The 14,016-nt window shown below is 47.1% G+C and overlaps 1 protein-coding gene and 1 long non-coding RNA gene across 6 annotated transcripts in view; one reads left to right on the top strand and one right to left on the bottom strand.

The window, feature by feature from the left end:
- Positions 1–12,356, bottom strand: part of LOC115131719 (double-strand-break repair protein rad21 homolog A-like) — a 25,908-nt gene extending 13,552 nt beyond the window's left edge. Inside the window, exons 1-6 of one of the 4 annotated variants that reach the window (XM_029663662.2) lie at positions 12,270–12,356; positions 11,087–11,281; positions 7,393–7,522; positions 7,006–7,105; positions 5,079–5,185; positions 4,541–4,753 (exon numbers count right to left, since the gene is read on the bottom strand). In XM_029663662.2, coding sequence (XP_029519522.1) covers positions 4,541–4,753; positions 5,079–5,185; positions 7,006–7,105; positions 7,393–7,522; positions 11,087–11,230 — 694 coding nt within the window. In that variant the 5' untranslated portion in view covers positions 11,231–11,281; positions 12,270–12,356. Of the gene's footprint in view, positions 1–4,540; positions 4,754–5,078; positions 5,186–6,397; positions 7,106–7,392; positions 7,523–11,086; positions 11,286–12,269 lie in introns of those variants that run through there. The other 3 variants (XM_029663661.2, XM_065020531.1, XM_065020530.1) reach the window with 3 other exon arrangements.
- LOC115131721 (uncharacterized) lies at positions 11,088–14,016 on the top strand. 2 transcript variants are annotated; one of them, XR_003863995.2, is made up of 5 exons: positions 11,088–11,336; positions 13,172–13,220; positions 13,299–13,375; positions 13,477–13,500; positions 13,716–14,016. It is a non-coding gene; the product is annotated as an uncharacterized LOC115131721 (long non-coding RNA). The 2 variants fall into 2 exon arrangements; XR_010464344.1 differs by lacking the exon at positions 11,088–11,336 and adding an exon at positions 12,378–12,573.

Below are 14,016 nucleotides of genomic sequence, written 5' to 3'. Positions count from 1 at the left end.
CCCCCGGTGATGCGTTGTGCAGACCTCACTACCCTCTGGAGAGCCTTACGGTTGCGGGCGGAGCAGTTGCCATACCAGGCGGTGATACAGCCCGACAGGATGCTCTTGATTGTGCATCTGTAGAAGTTTGTGAGTGCTTTTGGTGACAAGCCGAATTTCTTCAGCCTCCTGAGGTTGAAGAGGCGCTGCTGTGCCTTCTTCACGATGCTGTCTGTGTGGGTGGACCAATTCAGTTTGTCTGTGATGTGTACGCCGAGGAACTTAAAACTTACTACCCTCTCCACTACTGTTCCATCGATGTGGATAGGGGGGTGTTCCCTCTGCTGTTTTCTGAAGTCCACAATCATCTCCTTAGTTTTGTTGACGTTGAGTGTGAGGTTATTTTCCTGACACCACACTCCGAGGGCACTCACCTCCTCCCTGTAGGCCATCTCGTCGTTGTTGGTAATCAAGCCTACCACTGTTGTGTCGTCCGCAAACTTGATGATTGAGTTAGAGGCGTGCGTGGCCACGCAGTCGTGGGTGAACAGGGAGTACAGGAGAGGGCTCAGAACACACCCTTGTGGGGCCCCAGTGTTGAGGATCAGCGGGGTGGAGATGCCTACTCTCACCACCTGGGGGCGGCCCGTCAGGAAGTCCAGTACCCAGTTGCACAGGGCGGGGTCGAGACCCAGGGTCTCGAGCTTGATGACGAGCTTGGAGGGCACTATGGTGTTAAATGCCGAGCTGTTGTCGATGAACAGCATTCTCACATAGGTATTCCTCTTGTCCAGATGGGTTAGGGCAGTGTGGTTGAGATTGCATCGTCTGTGGACCTATTTGGGCGGTAAGCAAATTGGAGTGGGTCTAGGGTGTCAGGTAGGGTGGAGGTGATATGGTTCTTGACTAGTCTCTCAAAGCACTTCATGATGACGGAAGTGAGTGCTACGGGGCGGTAGTCGTTTAGCTCAGTTACCTTAGCTTTCTTGGGAACAGGAACAATGGTGGCCCTCTTGAAGCATGTGGGAACAACAGACTGGGATAGGGATTGATTGAATATGTCCGTAAACACACCAGCCAGCTGGTCTGCGCATGCTCTGAGGGCGCGGCTGGGGATGCCGTCTGGGCCTGCAGCCTTGCGAGGGTTAACACGTTTAAATGTTTTCCTCACGTCGGCTGCAGTGAAGGAGAGTCCGCATGTTTTAGTTGCGGGCCGCGTCAGTGGCACTGTATTGTCCTCAAAGCGGGCAAAAAAGTTATTTAGTCTGCCTGGGAGCAAGACATCCTGGTCCGTGACGGTGCTGGTTTTCTTTTTGTAATCCGTGATTGACTGTAGACCCTGCCACATACCTCTTGTGTCTGAGCCGTTGAATTGAGATTCTACTTTGTCTCTATACTGACGCTTAGCTTGTTTGATTGCCTTGCGGAGGGAATAGTTACACTGTTTGTATTCGGTCATGTTTCCAGTCACCTTGCCCTGATTAAAAGCAGTGGTTCGCGCTTTCAGTTTCATGCGAATGCTGCCATCAATCCACGGTTTCTGGTTTGGGAATGTTTTAATCGTTGCTATGGGAACGACATCTTCAACACACGTTCTAATGAACTCGCTCACCGAATCAGCGTATTCGTCAATGTTGTTGTCTGACGCAATACGGAACATATCCCAGTCCACTTGATGGAAGCAGTCTTGGAGTGTGGAATCAGATTGGTCGGACCAGCGTTGAACAGACCTCAGCGCGGGAGCTTCTTGTTTTAGTCTGTAGGCAGTGATCAACAAAATGGAGTCGTGGTCAGCTTTTCCGAAAGGAGGGCGGGGCAGGGCCTTATATGCGTTGCGGAAGTTGGAATAGCAATGATCCAAGGTTTTTCCAGCCCTGGTTGCACAATCGACATGCTGATAAAATTTAGGGAGTCTTGTTTTCAGATTAGCCTTGTTAAAATCCCCAGCTACAATGAATGCAGCCTCCGGATATATGGATTCCAGTTTGCAAAGAGTCAAATAAAGTTTGTTCAGAGCCATCTATGTGTCTGGTTGGGGGGGAATATATACGGCTGTGATTATAATCGAAGAGAATTCCCTTGGTAGATAATGCGGTCGACATTTGATTGTGAGGAATTCTAAATCAGGTGAACAGAAGGACTTGAGTTCCTGTATGTTGTTGTGGCCACACCACGTCACGTTAACCATAAAGCATACGCCCCCGCCCCTCTTCTTACCAGAAAGATGTTTGTTTCTGTCGGCGCGATGCGTGGAGAAACCAGCTGGCTGCACAGTCTCCGATAGCGTCTCTCCAGTGAGCCATGTTTCCGTGAAGCAAAGAACGTTACAGTCTCTGGAATGCTACCCTTGCTCGGATTTCATCAACCTTGTTGTCAAGAGACTGGACATTAGCGAGGAGAATGCTAGGGAGTGGTGCACGATGTGCCCGTCTCCGGAGTCTGACCAGAAGACCTCTTCGTTTTCCCCTTTTTCAAAGTCGTTTTTTGGGGTCGCCGGCTGGGATCCATTCAGTTGTCCTGGGTGAAAGGCAGAACACAGGATCCGCTTCGCGAAAGTCATATTCTTGGTCGTACTGATGGTGAGTTGACGCTGCTCTTATGTTCAGTAGTTCTTCTCGATTGTATGTAATGAAACCTAAGATGACCTGGGGTACCAATGTCAGAAATAACACGTAAAAAACAAAAAACTGCATAGTTTCCTAGGAACGTGAACTTTGAGGCCATGGGTCTCAACCCCGCCCTGTGTGATTGGGTCCTGGACATCCTGATGGGCAGCCCCTAGGTGGTGAAGGTAGGAAACATCATCTCCACTTCGCTGATCCTCAACACTGGGGCCCCACAAGGGTGCATGCTCAGCCCCCTCCTGTACTCCCTGTTCATCCATGACTGCGTGGCCATGCACGCCTCCAACTTGATCAAGGTTGCAGACAACATAACATTAGTAGGCTTGATCACCAACAACGACGAGACAGCGTACAGGAAGGAGGTGAGGGCCCTGGGAGTGTGGTGTCAGGATAACAACCTCTCACTCAACGTCAACAAAACAAAGGAGATGATAGTGGACTTCAGGAATCAGCAAATGGAGCACTCCCCTATCCACATCGAAGGGACGGCAGTGGAGAAGGTGTAAAGTTAAGTTCCTCGGCGTACACATCACGGACAAACTGAAATGGTTCACCCACACAGACAGTGTGGTGAAGAAGGTGCAACAGCGCCACCTCAACCTCAGGAGGCTGAAGAAATGTGTCTTGTCACCTAAAACCCTCACAAACTTTTACAGATGCACAATTGAGCATCCTGTCGGGTTGTATCACCACCTGGTATGGCAACTGCACCACCCACAACCGCAAGGCTCTCCAGAGGGTGGTGCGGTTTGCACAACGCATCACCGGGGGCAAACTACCTGCCCGCCAGGACACCTACAGCACCCGATGTCACAGGAAGTCTAAAAAGATCATCATGGACAACAACCACCCGAGCCACTGCCTGTTCACCCCGCTACCATCCAGAAGGCGAGGTCAGTACAGGTGCATCAAAGCTGGGACTGAGAGACAGCTTCTATCTCAAGGCCATCAGACTGTTAAACAGCCATCACCAGCACAGAGAGGCTGCTGCCTACATACAGACTTGAAATCATTGGCCACTAACAAAGGGATCAGTAGTCATTTTATTAATGATGTTTACATGTCTTGCATTACTCATCCCTTATGTATATACTGTATTTTATACCATCTATTGCATCTCGCCTATGCCGCTCGGATGTTATTCCATCCTTTTATTTAGATTTGTGTGTTATTAGGTAGTTGTTGTGTAATTGTTAGATTACTTGTTAGATATTGCTGCACTGTCGGAACTAGAAGCACAAGCATTTCGCAACACTCGCAATAACATCTGCTAACCATGTGTATATGACCAGTAAAATTTGATTTGAACAGATGGGACTCTTCAATTAAGTGTTTGTTGTGATTCAACGAGAGACTAATACTTTTCATGCACTGTTTTTCACTTGAGAAATACTGCATCTTAGTTAGATGTGAAATTGTGCGACTAAGATCCTCTGCAAAAAAGTATAAATTAATGACAGATTTCTCAAGTTATCTTAGATTAGATCTGGCTACGGTGTCTCAAGATGAACGAACAGTACTATTGGCACTAAGGTCTATTAAGGGAGTCAAGCACACTCGTTCAGTTCGTCTAGCTGAGTTCAGCTAGGCGCCAGTCGAACTGAATCATACAGAAGGCTTTACCATGAATGCAGTCTCTGACGACACAGGAACATTGTCTTTAAATTTCTATGGCGCTGTATGTAGCGCAGCTCTTCAGCACTACAGATTGAATCAAGCCACAGGGCTTTTACACCAGATACAACCATTATGTAAACAATCAATTGGCCACATTAGTCATGGAGGAGGCAAGGGCTATTTCCCATTTACATCTCCTTCCTCCCACACCTGTGCACACTTCAGGAGGAAGGAGATATTATTGAAACGCACCCAAGGAGACAAGGAAAGAAAGAATTTGGTCATAGCCCCAACCCAGGTTATCCTTCCTTCCTTCTTACCCAGCATGCCTCCTTCGCTGTCAGCCATGGGGATCTCTCCGAAGTCATCTTTGTACTGGTCGTCATACTCCAGGTGGTTGGACTTGTCTGTGATCTGGGCCTCAGACGTCTCTGGGTCTAGGAGCAGGTTGGAGGCTGATGCACCGTGGATGATGTCCACCTCGAAGGCACTCTCTTCCCGCATCATCTCCCGGTCATCCATCCCAAAGTCAGCTGGAGGGGAGAAAACACTGAATATGTTAGAATGAGTTTTCGGAATGTGTATGTACAGCAGTAATGAGTGGTGGGCTTTGTCACACTGGGAAGGGAGCTTGGAATAGGCTGGAGTATGGGTGCATTTCAATAATCTGCCTGGATATGAAACTATGGTGAAAACATGGTGACCACTACCAAGCATTTGCTATCACCTATCCATATCAGTGCAGATGAGGTGAAGGAGATAAAAAAGGAAGCAACTACAGACTATTGAGATGCAGTCATGGTTTAGTTTGAGGAGTGAGATGGTGAAAGGATTGGACTGGGAGGCCTGGCTACATACCGAAGTCAATCTCCTGCAGCAGGTTCAGGTTGCCCACCTCCTCCCTCATGGTGATCTCTTCCACTCGACTCTGGTTCAATGTGAACTGCTTGGTTACGTCAATGTCACTGCAAATAAAACATAAATCACTACCACTGAGCAAAGAAACACCTAGTGCGCTGGGTACAAGCAAACTGTAACCAGTAAGAGCATACAGAACTCCTGCAGGAGACTGAAAAGATTTGGCATGGGTCCTCAGATCCTCAAAAAGTTCTACAGCTGCACCATCGAAATCATCCTGACTGGTTGCATCACCGCCTGGTTTGGCATTTCCTCTATATCCGACCGCAAGGTGCTACAGAGGGTAGCGTGTACAGCCCAGTACAACACTGGGGCCAAGCTTCCTGCCATCCAAGGACCTCTTTACCAGGTGGTGTCAGAGGAAGGCCCTACAAATTGGCATACTGTTCTTTCTGCTACCACACGGCAAGCGGAGCGCCAAGTCTGGGCCCAAAAGGCTCCTTAACAGCTTTTACACCCAAGTCATAAGACTGCTAAACAATTAATCAAATGGCTACCTGGACTATATGTATTGACCCCCTTTTTTTTACACTGCTGCTACTCTGTTTATTATGTATGCATAGTCACTTTACCCCTACCTACATATGACCTCAATTACCTTGACTAACCCGTACCCCCACACATTGACTCAGTACCGGTATCCCCTGTATAAATCAAATCAAATCAAATTTGATTTGTCACATACACATGGTTAGCAGATGTTAATGCGAGTGTAGCGAAATGCTTGTGCTTCTAGTTCCGACAATGCAGTGATAACCAACAAGTAATCTAACTAACAATTCCAAAACTACTGTCTTATACACAGTGTAAGGGGATAAAGAATATGTACATAAGGATATATGAATGAGTGATGGTACAGAGCAGCATACAGTAGATGGTATCGAGTACAGTATATACATATGAGATGAGTATGTAGACAAAGTAAACAAAGTGGCATAGTTAAAGTGGCTAGTGATACATGTATTACATAAGGATGCAGTCGATGATGTAGAGTACAGTATATACGTATGCATATGAGATGAATAATGTAGGGTAAGTAACATTATATAAGGTAACATTGTTTAAAGTGGCTAGTGATATATTTACATCATTTCCCATCAATTCCCATTATTAAAGTGGCTGGAGTTGGGTCAGTGTCAATGACAGTGTGTTGGCAGCAGCCACTCAATGTTAGTGGTGGCTGTTTAACAGTCTGATGGCCTTGAGATAGAAGCTGTTTTTCAGTCTCTCGGTCCCAGCTTTGATGCACCTGTACTGACCTCGCCTTCTGGATGATAGCGGGGTGAACAGGCAGTGGTTCGGGTGGTTGATGTCCTTGATGATCTTTATGGCCTTCCTGTAACATCGGGTGGTGTAGGTGTCCTGGAGGGCAGGTTGTTTGCCCCCGGTGATGCGTTGTTTACCTTGGGGCAGATGATGCTCTCCACACTGCTCTCCAGGTTGCATTCAAACACATGAGCCTTGGTGAGCTTCTTATCCCAGTGGGCCGCTAGCCAGATCTTGGCCAGCGGCCCACGCTTGCTGAGTACAAAGTGGGCGTAAAACATTGACCCAGCACCTTCTCACCCAAGGGGGGATGAGGGGACGGGACCGCCGACTTGCAGGGACAAAGGTTAGAGCCTTGTTATTGTGTTACTTTTTAAACTTATTTTAACAAATATTTTATCACTCTGCACTGTTCGCTAAGGGCTTGTAAGTACGCATTTCACGGTAAGGTCTACTACAGCTTTTGTATTCGGCTCATGTGACAAATCAAATCTGATGCGAACATATACATCAATGGAGACACAGCACTCATCAGAGCTTCATGGCAAATCTCAAAAAACATATTTCAACTTGTTGGGCTCTGATGACATGCAGGACTCACTCTAGGTCTGGTAGTGGCTGGTCGAAGTCGTGGAACTCTTCTGGCATGGTGATGGCATTGTAGGCAGCTTCTCTGTTCTCCTCTGGCAGATCCACCACACCTGAGAGGACAGGGATGGAGGCAGGGGTCAGGCCAGCTCAAACCCACATAGTACACAGCCATAACATCTACCAACAATGTTAGTACTGTCTAGCAGCCCAGTGTGCCACTCACAAGTTTCATATTGGAACTCTTTTCAGGAGCCCCAATTACAGTTCATTCAACAATATATGCCAACTAACACTAAAATTAAGATTTAAAGTAGATGGCTGTTGAGCCAAACTGTAACTCAGAGTCTTGAATGTAAATCAACAAAGAAGATGTTGGACCGCCTAGCCAATATATTACCTGGTCTGAAGGCCATCTTGATCTTGATGAAAGCCTCGTTACAGTCAGCCAACAAGTACTTGGCTTTCCTGTTGTAGATCCTCACCACCCCCAGGAGCAGATGACCTGATGTACGCAGGGCCATTTTCACCTGGATAAATAAATAATAAGAAAGAATGTAATTGAATCTAACACCATTCAGAAATACATTTACCCCCTATGTCAACAACGCAGCCACTGCCAGCTAGCATACAAAGTCAACAACGCAGCCACTGCCAGCTAGCCTACTTCAGCAGTACTGTATCGTTTTAATCATTTTAGTCAATAAGATTCTTGCTACGTAAGCTTAACATTCTGAACATTCGAGACGTGTAGTCCACTTGTCATTCCAATCTCCTTTGCATTAGCGTAGCCTCTTCTGTAGCCTGTCAACTATGTGTCTGTCTATCCCTGTTCTCTCCTCTCTGCACAGACCATACAAACGCTCCACACCGCGTGGCCGCGGCCACCCTAATCTGGTGGTCCCAGCGCGCACGACCCACGTGGAGTTCCAGGTCTCCGGTAGCCTCTGGAACTGCCGATCTGCGGCCAACAAGGCAGAGTTCATCTCAGCCTATGCCTCCCTCCAGTCCCTCGACTTCTTGGCACTGACGGAAACATGGATCACCACAGATAACACTGCTACTCCTACTGCTCTCTCTTCGTCCGCCCACGTGTTCTCGCACACCCCGAGAGCTTCTGGTCAGCGGGGTGGTGGCACCGGGATCCTCATCTCTCCCAAGTGGTCATTCTCTCTTTCTCCCCTTACCCATCTGTCTATCGCCTCCTTTGAATTCCATGCTGTCACAGTTACCAGCCCTTTCAAGCTTAACATCCTTATCATTTATCGCCCTCCAGGTTCCTCGGAGAGTTCATCAATGAGCTTGATGCCTTGATAAGCTCCTTTCCTGAGGACGGCTCACCTCTCACAGTTCTGGGCGACTTTAACCTCCCCACGTCTACCTTTGACTCATTCCTCTCTGCCTCCTTCTTTCCACTCCTCTCCTCTTTTGACCTCACCCTCTCACCTTCCCCCTACTCACAAGGCAGGCAATACGCTCGACCTCATCTTTACTAGATGCTGTTCTTCCACTAACCTCATTGCAACTCCTCCAAGTCTCCGACCACTACCTTGTATCCTTTTCCCTCTCGCTCTCATCCAACACTTCCCACACTGCCCCTACTCGGATGGTATCGCGCCGTCCCAACCTTCGCTCTCTCTCCCCCGCTACTCTCTCCTCTTCCATCCTATCATCTCTTCCCTCTGCTCAAACCTTCTCCAACCTATCTCCTGATTCTGCCTCCTCAACCCTCCTCTCCTCCCTTTCTGCATCCTTTGACTCTCTATGTCCCCTATCCTCCAGGCCGGCTCGGTCCTCCCCTCCCGCTCCGTGGCTCGACGACTCATTGCGAGCTCACAGAACAGGGCTCCGGGCAGCCGAGCGGAAATGGAGGAAAACTCGCCTCCCTGTGGACCTGGCATCCTTTCACTCCCTCCTCTCTACATTTTCCTCTTCTGTCTCTGCTGCTAAAGCCACTTTCTACCACTCTAAATTCCAAGCATCTGCCTCTAACCCTAGGAAGCTCTTTGCCACCTTCTCCTCCCTCCTGAATCCTCCTCCCCTCCCCCTCCTCCCTCTCTGCAGATGACTTCGTCAACCATTTTGAAAAGAAGGTCGACGACATCCGATCCTCGTTTGCTAAGTCAAACGACACCGCTGGTTCTGCTCACACTGCCCTACCCTGTGCTCTGACCTCTTTCTCCCTCTCTCTCCAGATGAAATCTCGCGTCTTGTGACGGCCGGCCGCCCAACAACCTGCCCGCTTGACCCTATCCCCTCCTCTCTTCTCCAGACCATTTCCGGAGACCTTCTCCCTTACCTCACCTCGCTCATCAACTCATCCCTGACCGCTGGCTACGTCCCTTCCGTCTTCAAGAGAGCGAGAGTTGCACCCCTTCTGAAAAAACCTACACTCGATCCCTCCGATGTCAACAACTACAGACCAGTATCCCTTCTTTCTTTTCTCTCCAAAACTCTTGAACGTGCCGTCCTTGGCCAGCTCTCCCGCTATCTCTCTCAGAATGACCTTCTTGATCCAAATCAGTCAGGTTTCAAGACTAGTCATTCAACTGAGACTGCTCTTCTCTGTATCACGGAGGCGCTCCGCACTGCTAAAGCTAACTCTCTCTCCTCTGCTCTCATCCTTCTAGACCTATCGGCTGCCTTCGATACTGTGAACCATCAGATCCTCCTCTCCACCCTCTCCGAGTTGGGCATCTCCGGCGCGGCCCACGCTTGGATTGCGTCCTACCTGACAGGTCGCTCCTACCAGGTGGCGTGGCGAGAATCTGTCTCCTCACCACGTGCTCTCACCACTGGTGTCCCCCAGGGCTCTGTTCTAGGCCCTCTCCTATTCTCGCTATACACCAAGTCACTTGGCTCTGTCATAACCTCACATGGTCTCTCCTATCATTGCTATGCAGACGACACACAATTAATCTTCTCCTTTCCCCCTTCTGATGACCAGGTGGCAAATCGCATCTCTGCATGTCTGGCAGACACATCAGTGTGGATGACGGATCACCACCTCAAGCTGAACCTCGGCAAGACGGAGCTGCTCTTCCTCCCGGGGAAGGACTGCCCGTTCCATGATCTCGCCATCACGGTTGACAACTCCATTGTGTCCTTCTCCCAGAGCGCTAAGAACCTTGGCGTGATCCTGGACAACACCCTGTCGTTCTCAACTAACATCAAGGCGGTGGCCCGTTCCTGTAGGTTCATGCTCTACAACATCCGCAGAGTACGACCCTGCCTCACACAGGAAGCGGCGCAGGTCCTAATCCAGGCACTTGTCATCTCCCGTCTGGATTACTGCAACTCGCTGTTGGCTGGGCTCCCTGCCTGTGCCATTAAACCCCTACAACTCATCCAGAACGCCGCAGCCCGTCTGGTGTTCAACCTTCCCAAGTTCTCTCACGTCACCCCACTCCTCCGCTCTCTCCACTGGCTTCCAGTTGAAGCTCGCATCCGCTACAAGACCATGGTGCTTGCCTACGGAGCTGTGAGGGAACGGCACCTCAGTACCTCCAGGCTCTGATCAGGCCCTACACCCAAACAAGAGCACTGCGTTCATCCACCTCTGGCCTGCTCGCCTCCCTACCACTGAGGAAGTACAGTTCCCGCTCAGCCCAGTCAAAACTGTTCGCTGCTCTGGCCCCCCAATGGTGGAACAAACTCCCTCACGACGCCAGGACAGCGGAGTCAATCACCACCTTCCGGAGACACCTGAAACCCCACCTCTTTAAGGAATACCTAGGATAGGATAAAGTAATCCTTCTCACCCCCCTTAAAAGATTTAGATGCACTATTGTAAAGTGGCTGTTCCACTGGATGTCATAAGGTGAATGCACCAATTTGTAAGTCGCTCTGGATAAGAGCGTCTGCTAAATGACTTAAATGTAAATGTAATGGCAAGATAATTCACTTCAAATCTCTCGTACGCTCATCTACCAAGCCCTGACCCACAGCAAGTGAGTTGAAAATTTACACACTTCTACCGGTTCACGCAACACTAGTCTGTCAAAGTACCCAGCATTAACCTAGTGGAGACTAGAGAGCGCAGCACATGACAGAAACACATAATAGAAGCGCTGTATGGATAATAGCTTGTTTACCTTGGGGCAGATGATGCTCTCCACACTGCTCTCCAGGTTGCATTCAAACACATGAGCCTTGGTGAGCTTCTTATCCCAGTGGGCCGCTAGCCAGATCTTGGCCAGCGGCCCACGCTTGCTGAGTACAAAGTGGGCGTAAAACATTGACCCAGCACCTTCTCACCCAAGGGGGGAGGAGGGGACGGGGACCGCCGACTTGCTGGGACAAAGGTTAGAGACTGCTGTTAGAAAAAACTTCCAGTCACAAGAGGTAATACACTTTGATGGTCATATTGAATAAGGAAAATTGGACTTTCAGAAATACATTTTATATTGCCACGCATTAACCGTAATTTTTATACTACACTTCATTACTCAATATCTGTCAAAGTAACATTTGAGTGTGTCATCAGACCTCGGTGCGACACTCTCACACTATATTGATTGACGAAAGTGCGTTGTGGATGAATGTTAATAAAATGAATGAATAACAATGATTGAATACTGAGTAATTAAATAACTAACAAAAAATTGCGCAATTTTGTGATTTGTTTACCTGGCCGAATAATTTACGGCTACATCTGTCAAACTAACTAGCTTCAAGTAGCGACTGAGGCCCAATCTGGTCATTGTCCTGATTTTTTGGTACCCTCCATGGAGGTGGAGGATTTGTGTTGGTCTTGGACCGACAGAGTTCGTTTTCTAAATTTAACAACATATGATACTTATTAAACACATCGAATATTTATTAACAATGCACAACTAGCTCTGTCATAAAAAAAAGTATGAATACAACTAAGTGAGTTAGGAAACCAATCGTTTAGATTGTAAAAAAAATCAAAATAATAACGGGGCCTCGGCGCGACCCAAACAACAGCCCCGATAGCTATCTTTGGGGGTTTTGCAGGAGACGTGAGCGCCTGTGATACATATTTGTACGTTTTGGTACAATATTGCGTTCCAGATTAATAAACAAATGTGAAGCTAGCTAAATACCCACAGTACAACAGGTAAATAGCTAGTATACTAGGCTAGCTAATGTTACCGAGCAGTGTGTGCGACGTAATCAACAACCCCGTGTCATTTCCAAAACAGAGCGCGTATTCTTTTAAGATTTTTGGTTTGTGTATACCATTTTTTTTTTAATCTAACATTTGCTTTATTCCAGTAGTTGAACGTATATTTAAAATGTAAATCAACTCACCAATTACGCTCTAATTTTTCGGGGCGGCTGTACTGTAGTTTACTTTTTCCACCCCTCCTCTTCCTCCTCCCACTGAAAACAAACAAGATGGCAGCAACCATTTTTGGTCTCTTGCACGGAGAAGCCCCTGACTGCAGTGTGCAGTTCTGGGCCGGGCTCAATGTGGGCGGGGTCAAACGTCGGGGCCGGGCTCAATGTGGGCGGAGTCAAACGCGTTTAACCAAAACCTTTCCCAGTCTCCTTCAAGGTCACCCAAGTTCTTAATCGAACCTGACCTACATGGATAAAAATATAAACCATGGAAGTAAGTGAGACTGTCATTATGCATAATGTACTTTGTAATATTCATGTTATACCAGTACAGTGGTACATTTTCATATGACCAACTACAGCACCGATGTTAGCATGGGTTAATTAGCGCCCATTTGCACGTGAGCGAATCTGATCTCAATGAGGGAATCTTATTTGGACAAATTTGCCTACTTGAGCAGTAAGCCTAGGTTTGAAGTCATGTAATCAATTTGATTTTCTGTGTTCAATGTATGCCTTGTTGTGTTTGACTGGCTCTAAACGTGTATTGTTGATGCCATTCCCTTAGTTACACATAGCTAGTCTACACAGCCTACACATAGTATATACAATAATAAAATCATTATTATTATTATTTACGATTATCATTATTGTTGTTATCATACCTATCAAACTTAACAACCTACTCTTTAACTGTACATTGCAATGGGAGCACAGTGTGATTTCACTGAGGTATGTATAAATTATGAAATATTCATCACTAGTGCATATAATGTTTTTGGGATATCCATCCGATTGTGTGATTTTCTTTTTCAAAGGAAAACATGCAGCAAATTATTTTCATATTTAATGTTTGTCATTCACTCACTAAGGTCTGAAGAAGAGAGGTTGAAAGATCGAAAAAGGCGGCAAAAACAACAGGTAGGAGTCGTATGATGAGTGGTATAGTCTTAAACCAATGTTTAAAGACTTAAACCACCCCCCTCCAATATATTTTAGGATGATGTAGAAGATGCCCCCCCCCCCCCCCGAGAAGTCACAGCATGTCACTTCAGCATCCAGCTCTGCAGGATCAGGTACTGTATAGGGTATTAGCTAAAGTAAGGTGCATTCTTGTATACACATCCCTAGAGGTTCCCTTACATTACTTAATGACCACAATCTGTTTTCTTTCTAGGTGATACTGAAAACAAAATGCACGGTGAGCTGTGAACTGGTTATGTAGTCTACTGTGTGTAATGCTGAAGGCAAGACATAATAGTTGTGATGACTTGAGTAGTTATAGATATCACTGAAAACCCCTTTTAGTAATAGTGGCTTTTGTTTGCATGGTGGTATTGTGAAAGTAGGTTGTAATTTGACTTGATCAACCAATTAGGCACTACTCTTAATATTCATTCTTCCTTTTTCTTCAAGGAAGCAGATGTTCTTATAAGGGACACCTTAGAGGCAGCAAGGTAGTGTGAACTCCAAACATTTAAAGGCACTGTTTCCCTCCCCTGCAAGCAAGTATGGGTAACTGCATACGTGGGTGTGTCATCAGAAGTGGGAGGATCAACAGCGATAGGCGTTACACCAACCATGTGAAACAAGGTTGGGAGAGCTAAGGCACTCTATTCTTAATATTATGAGAATCATACTGTGGCTTTTGAATGTTAACAAAACACAACAAACTCCTAACTAAATATGAAAATAAAAGTAATTTTTAAGTCGGTTA

This window comes from Oncorhynchus nerka, linkage group LG7, assembly GCF_034236695.1.
Source record: "Oncorhynchus nerka isolate Pitt River linkage group LG7, Oner_Uvic_2.0, whole genome shotgun sequence".
Lineage (NCBI taxonomy): Eukaryota > Metazoa > Chordata > Actinopteri > Salmoniformes > Salmonidae > Oncorhynchus > Oncorhynchus nerka.
This window is presented reverse-complemented; position numbering and strand designations above follow the sequence as displayed.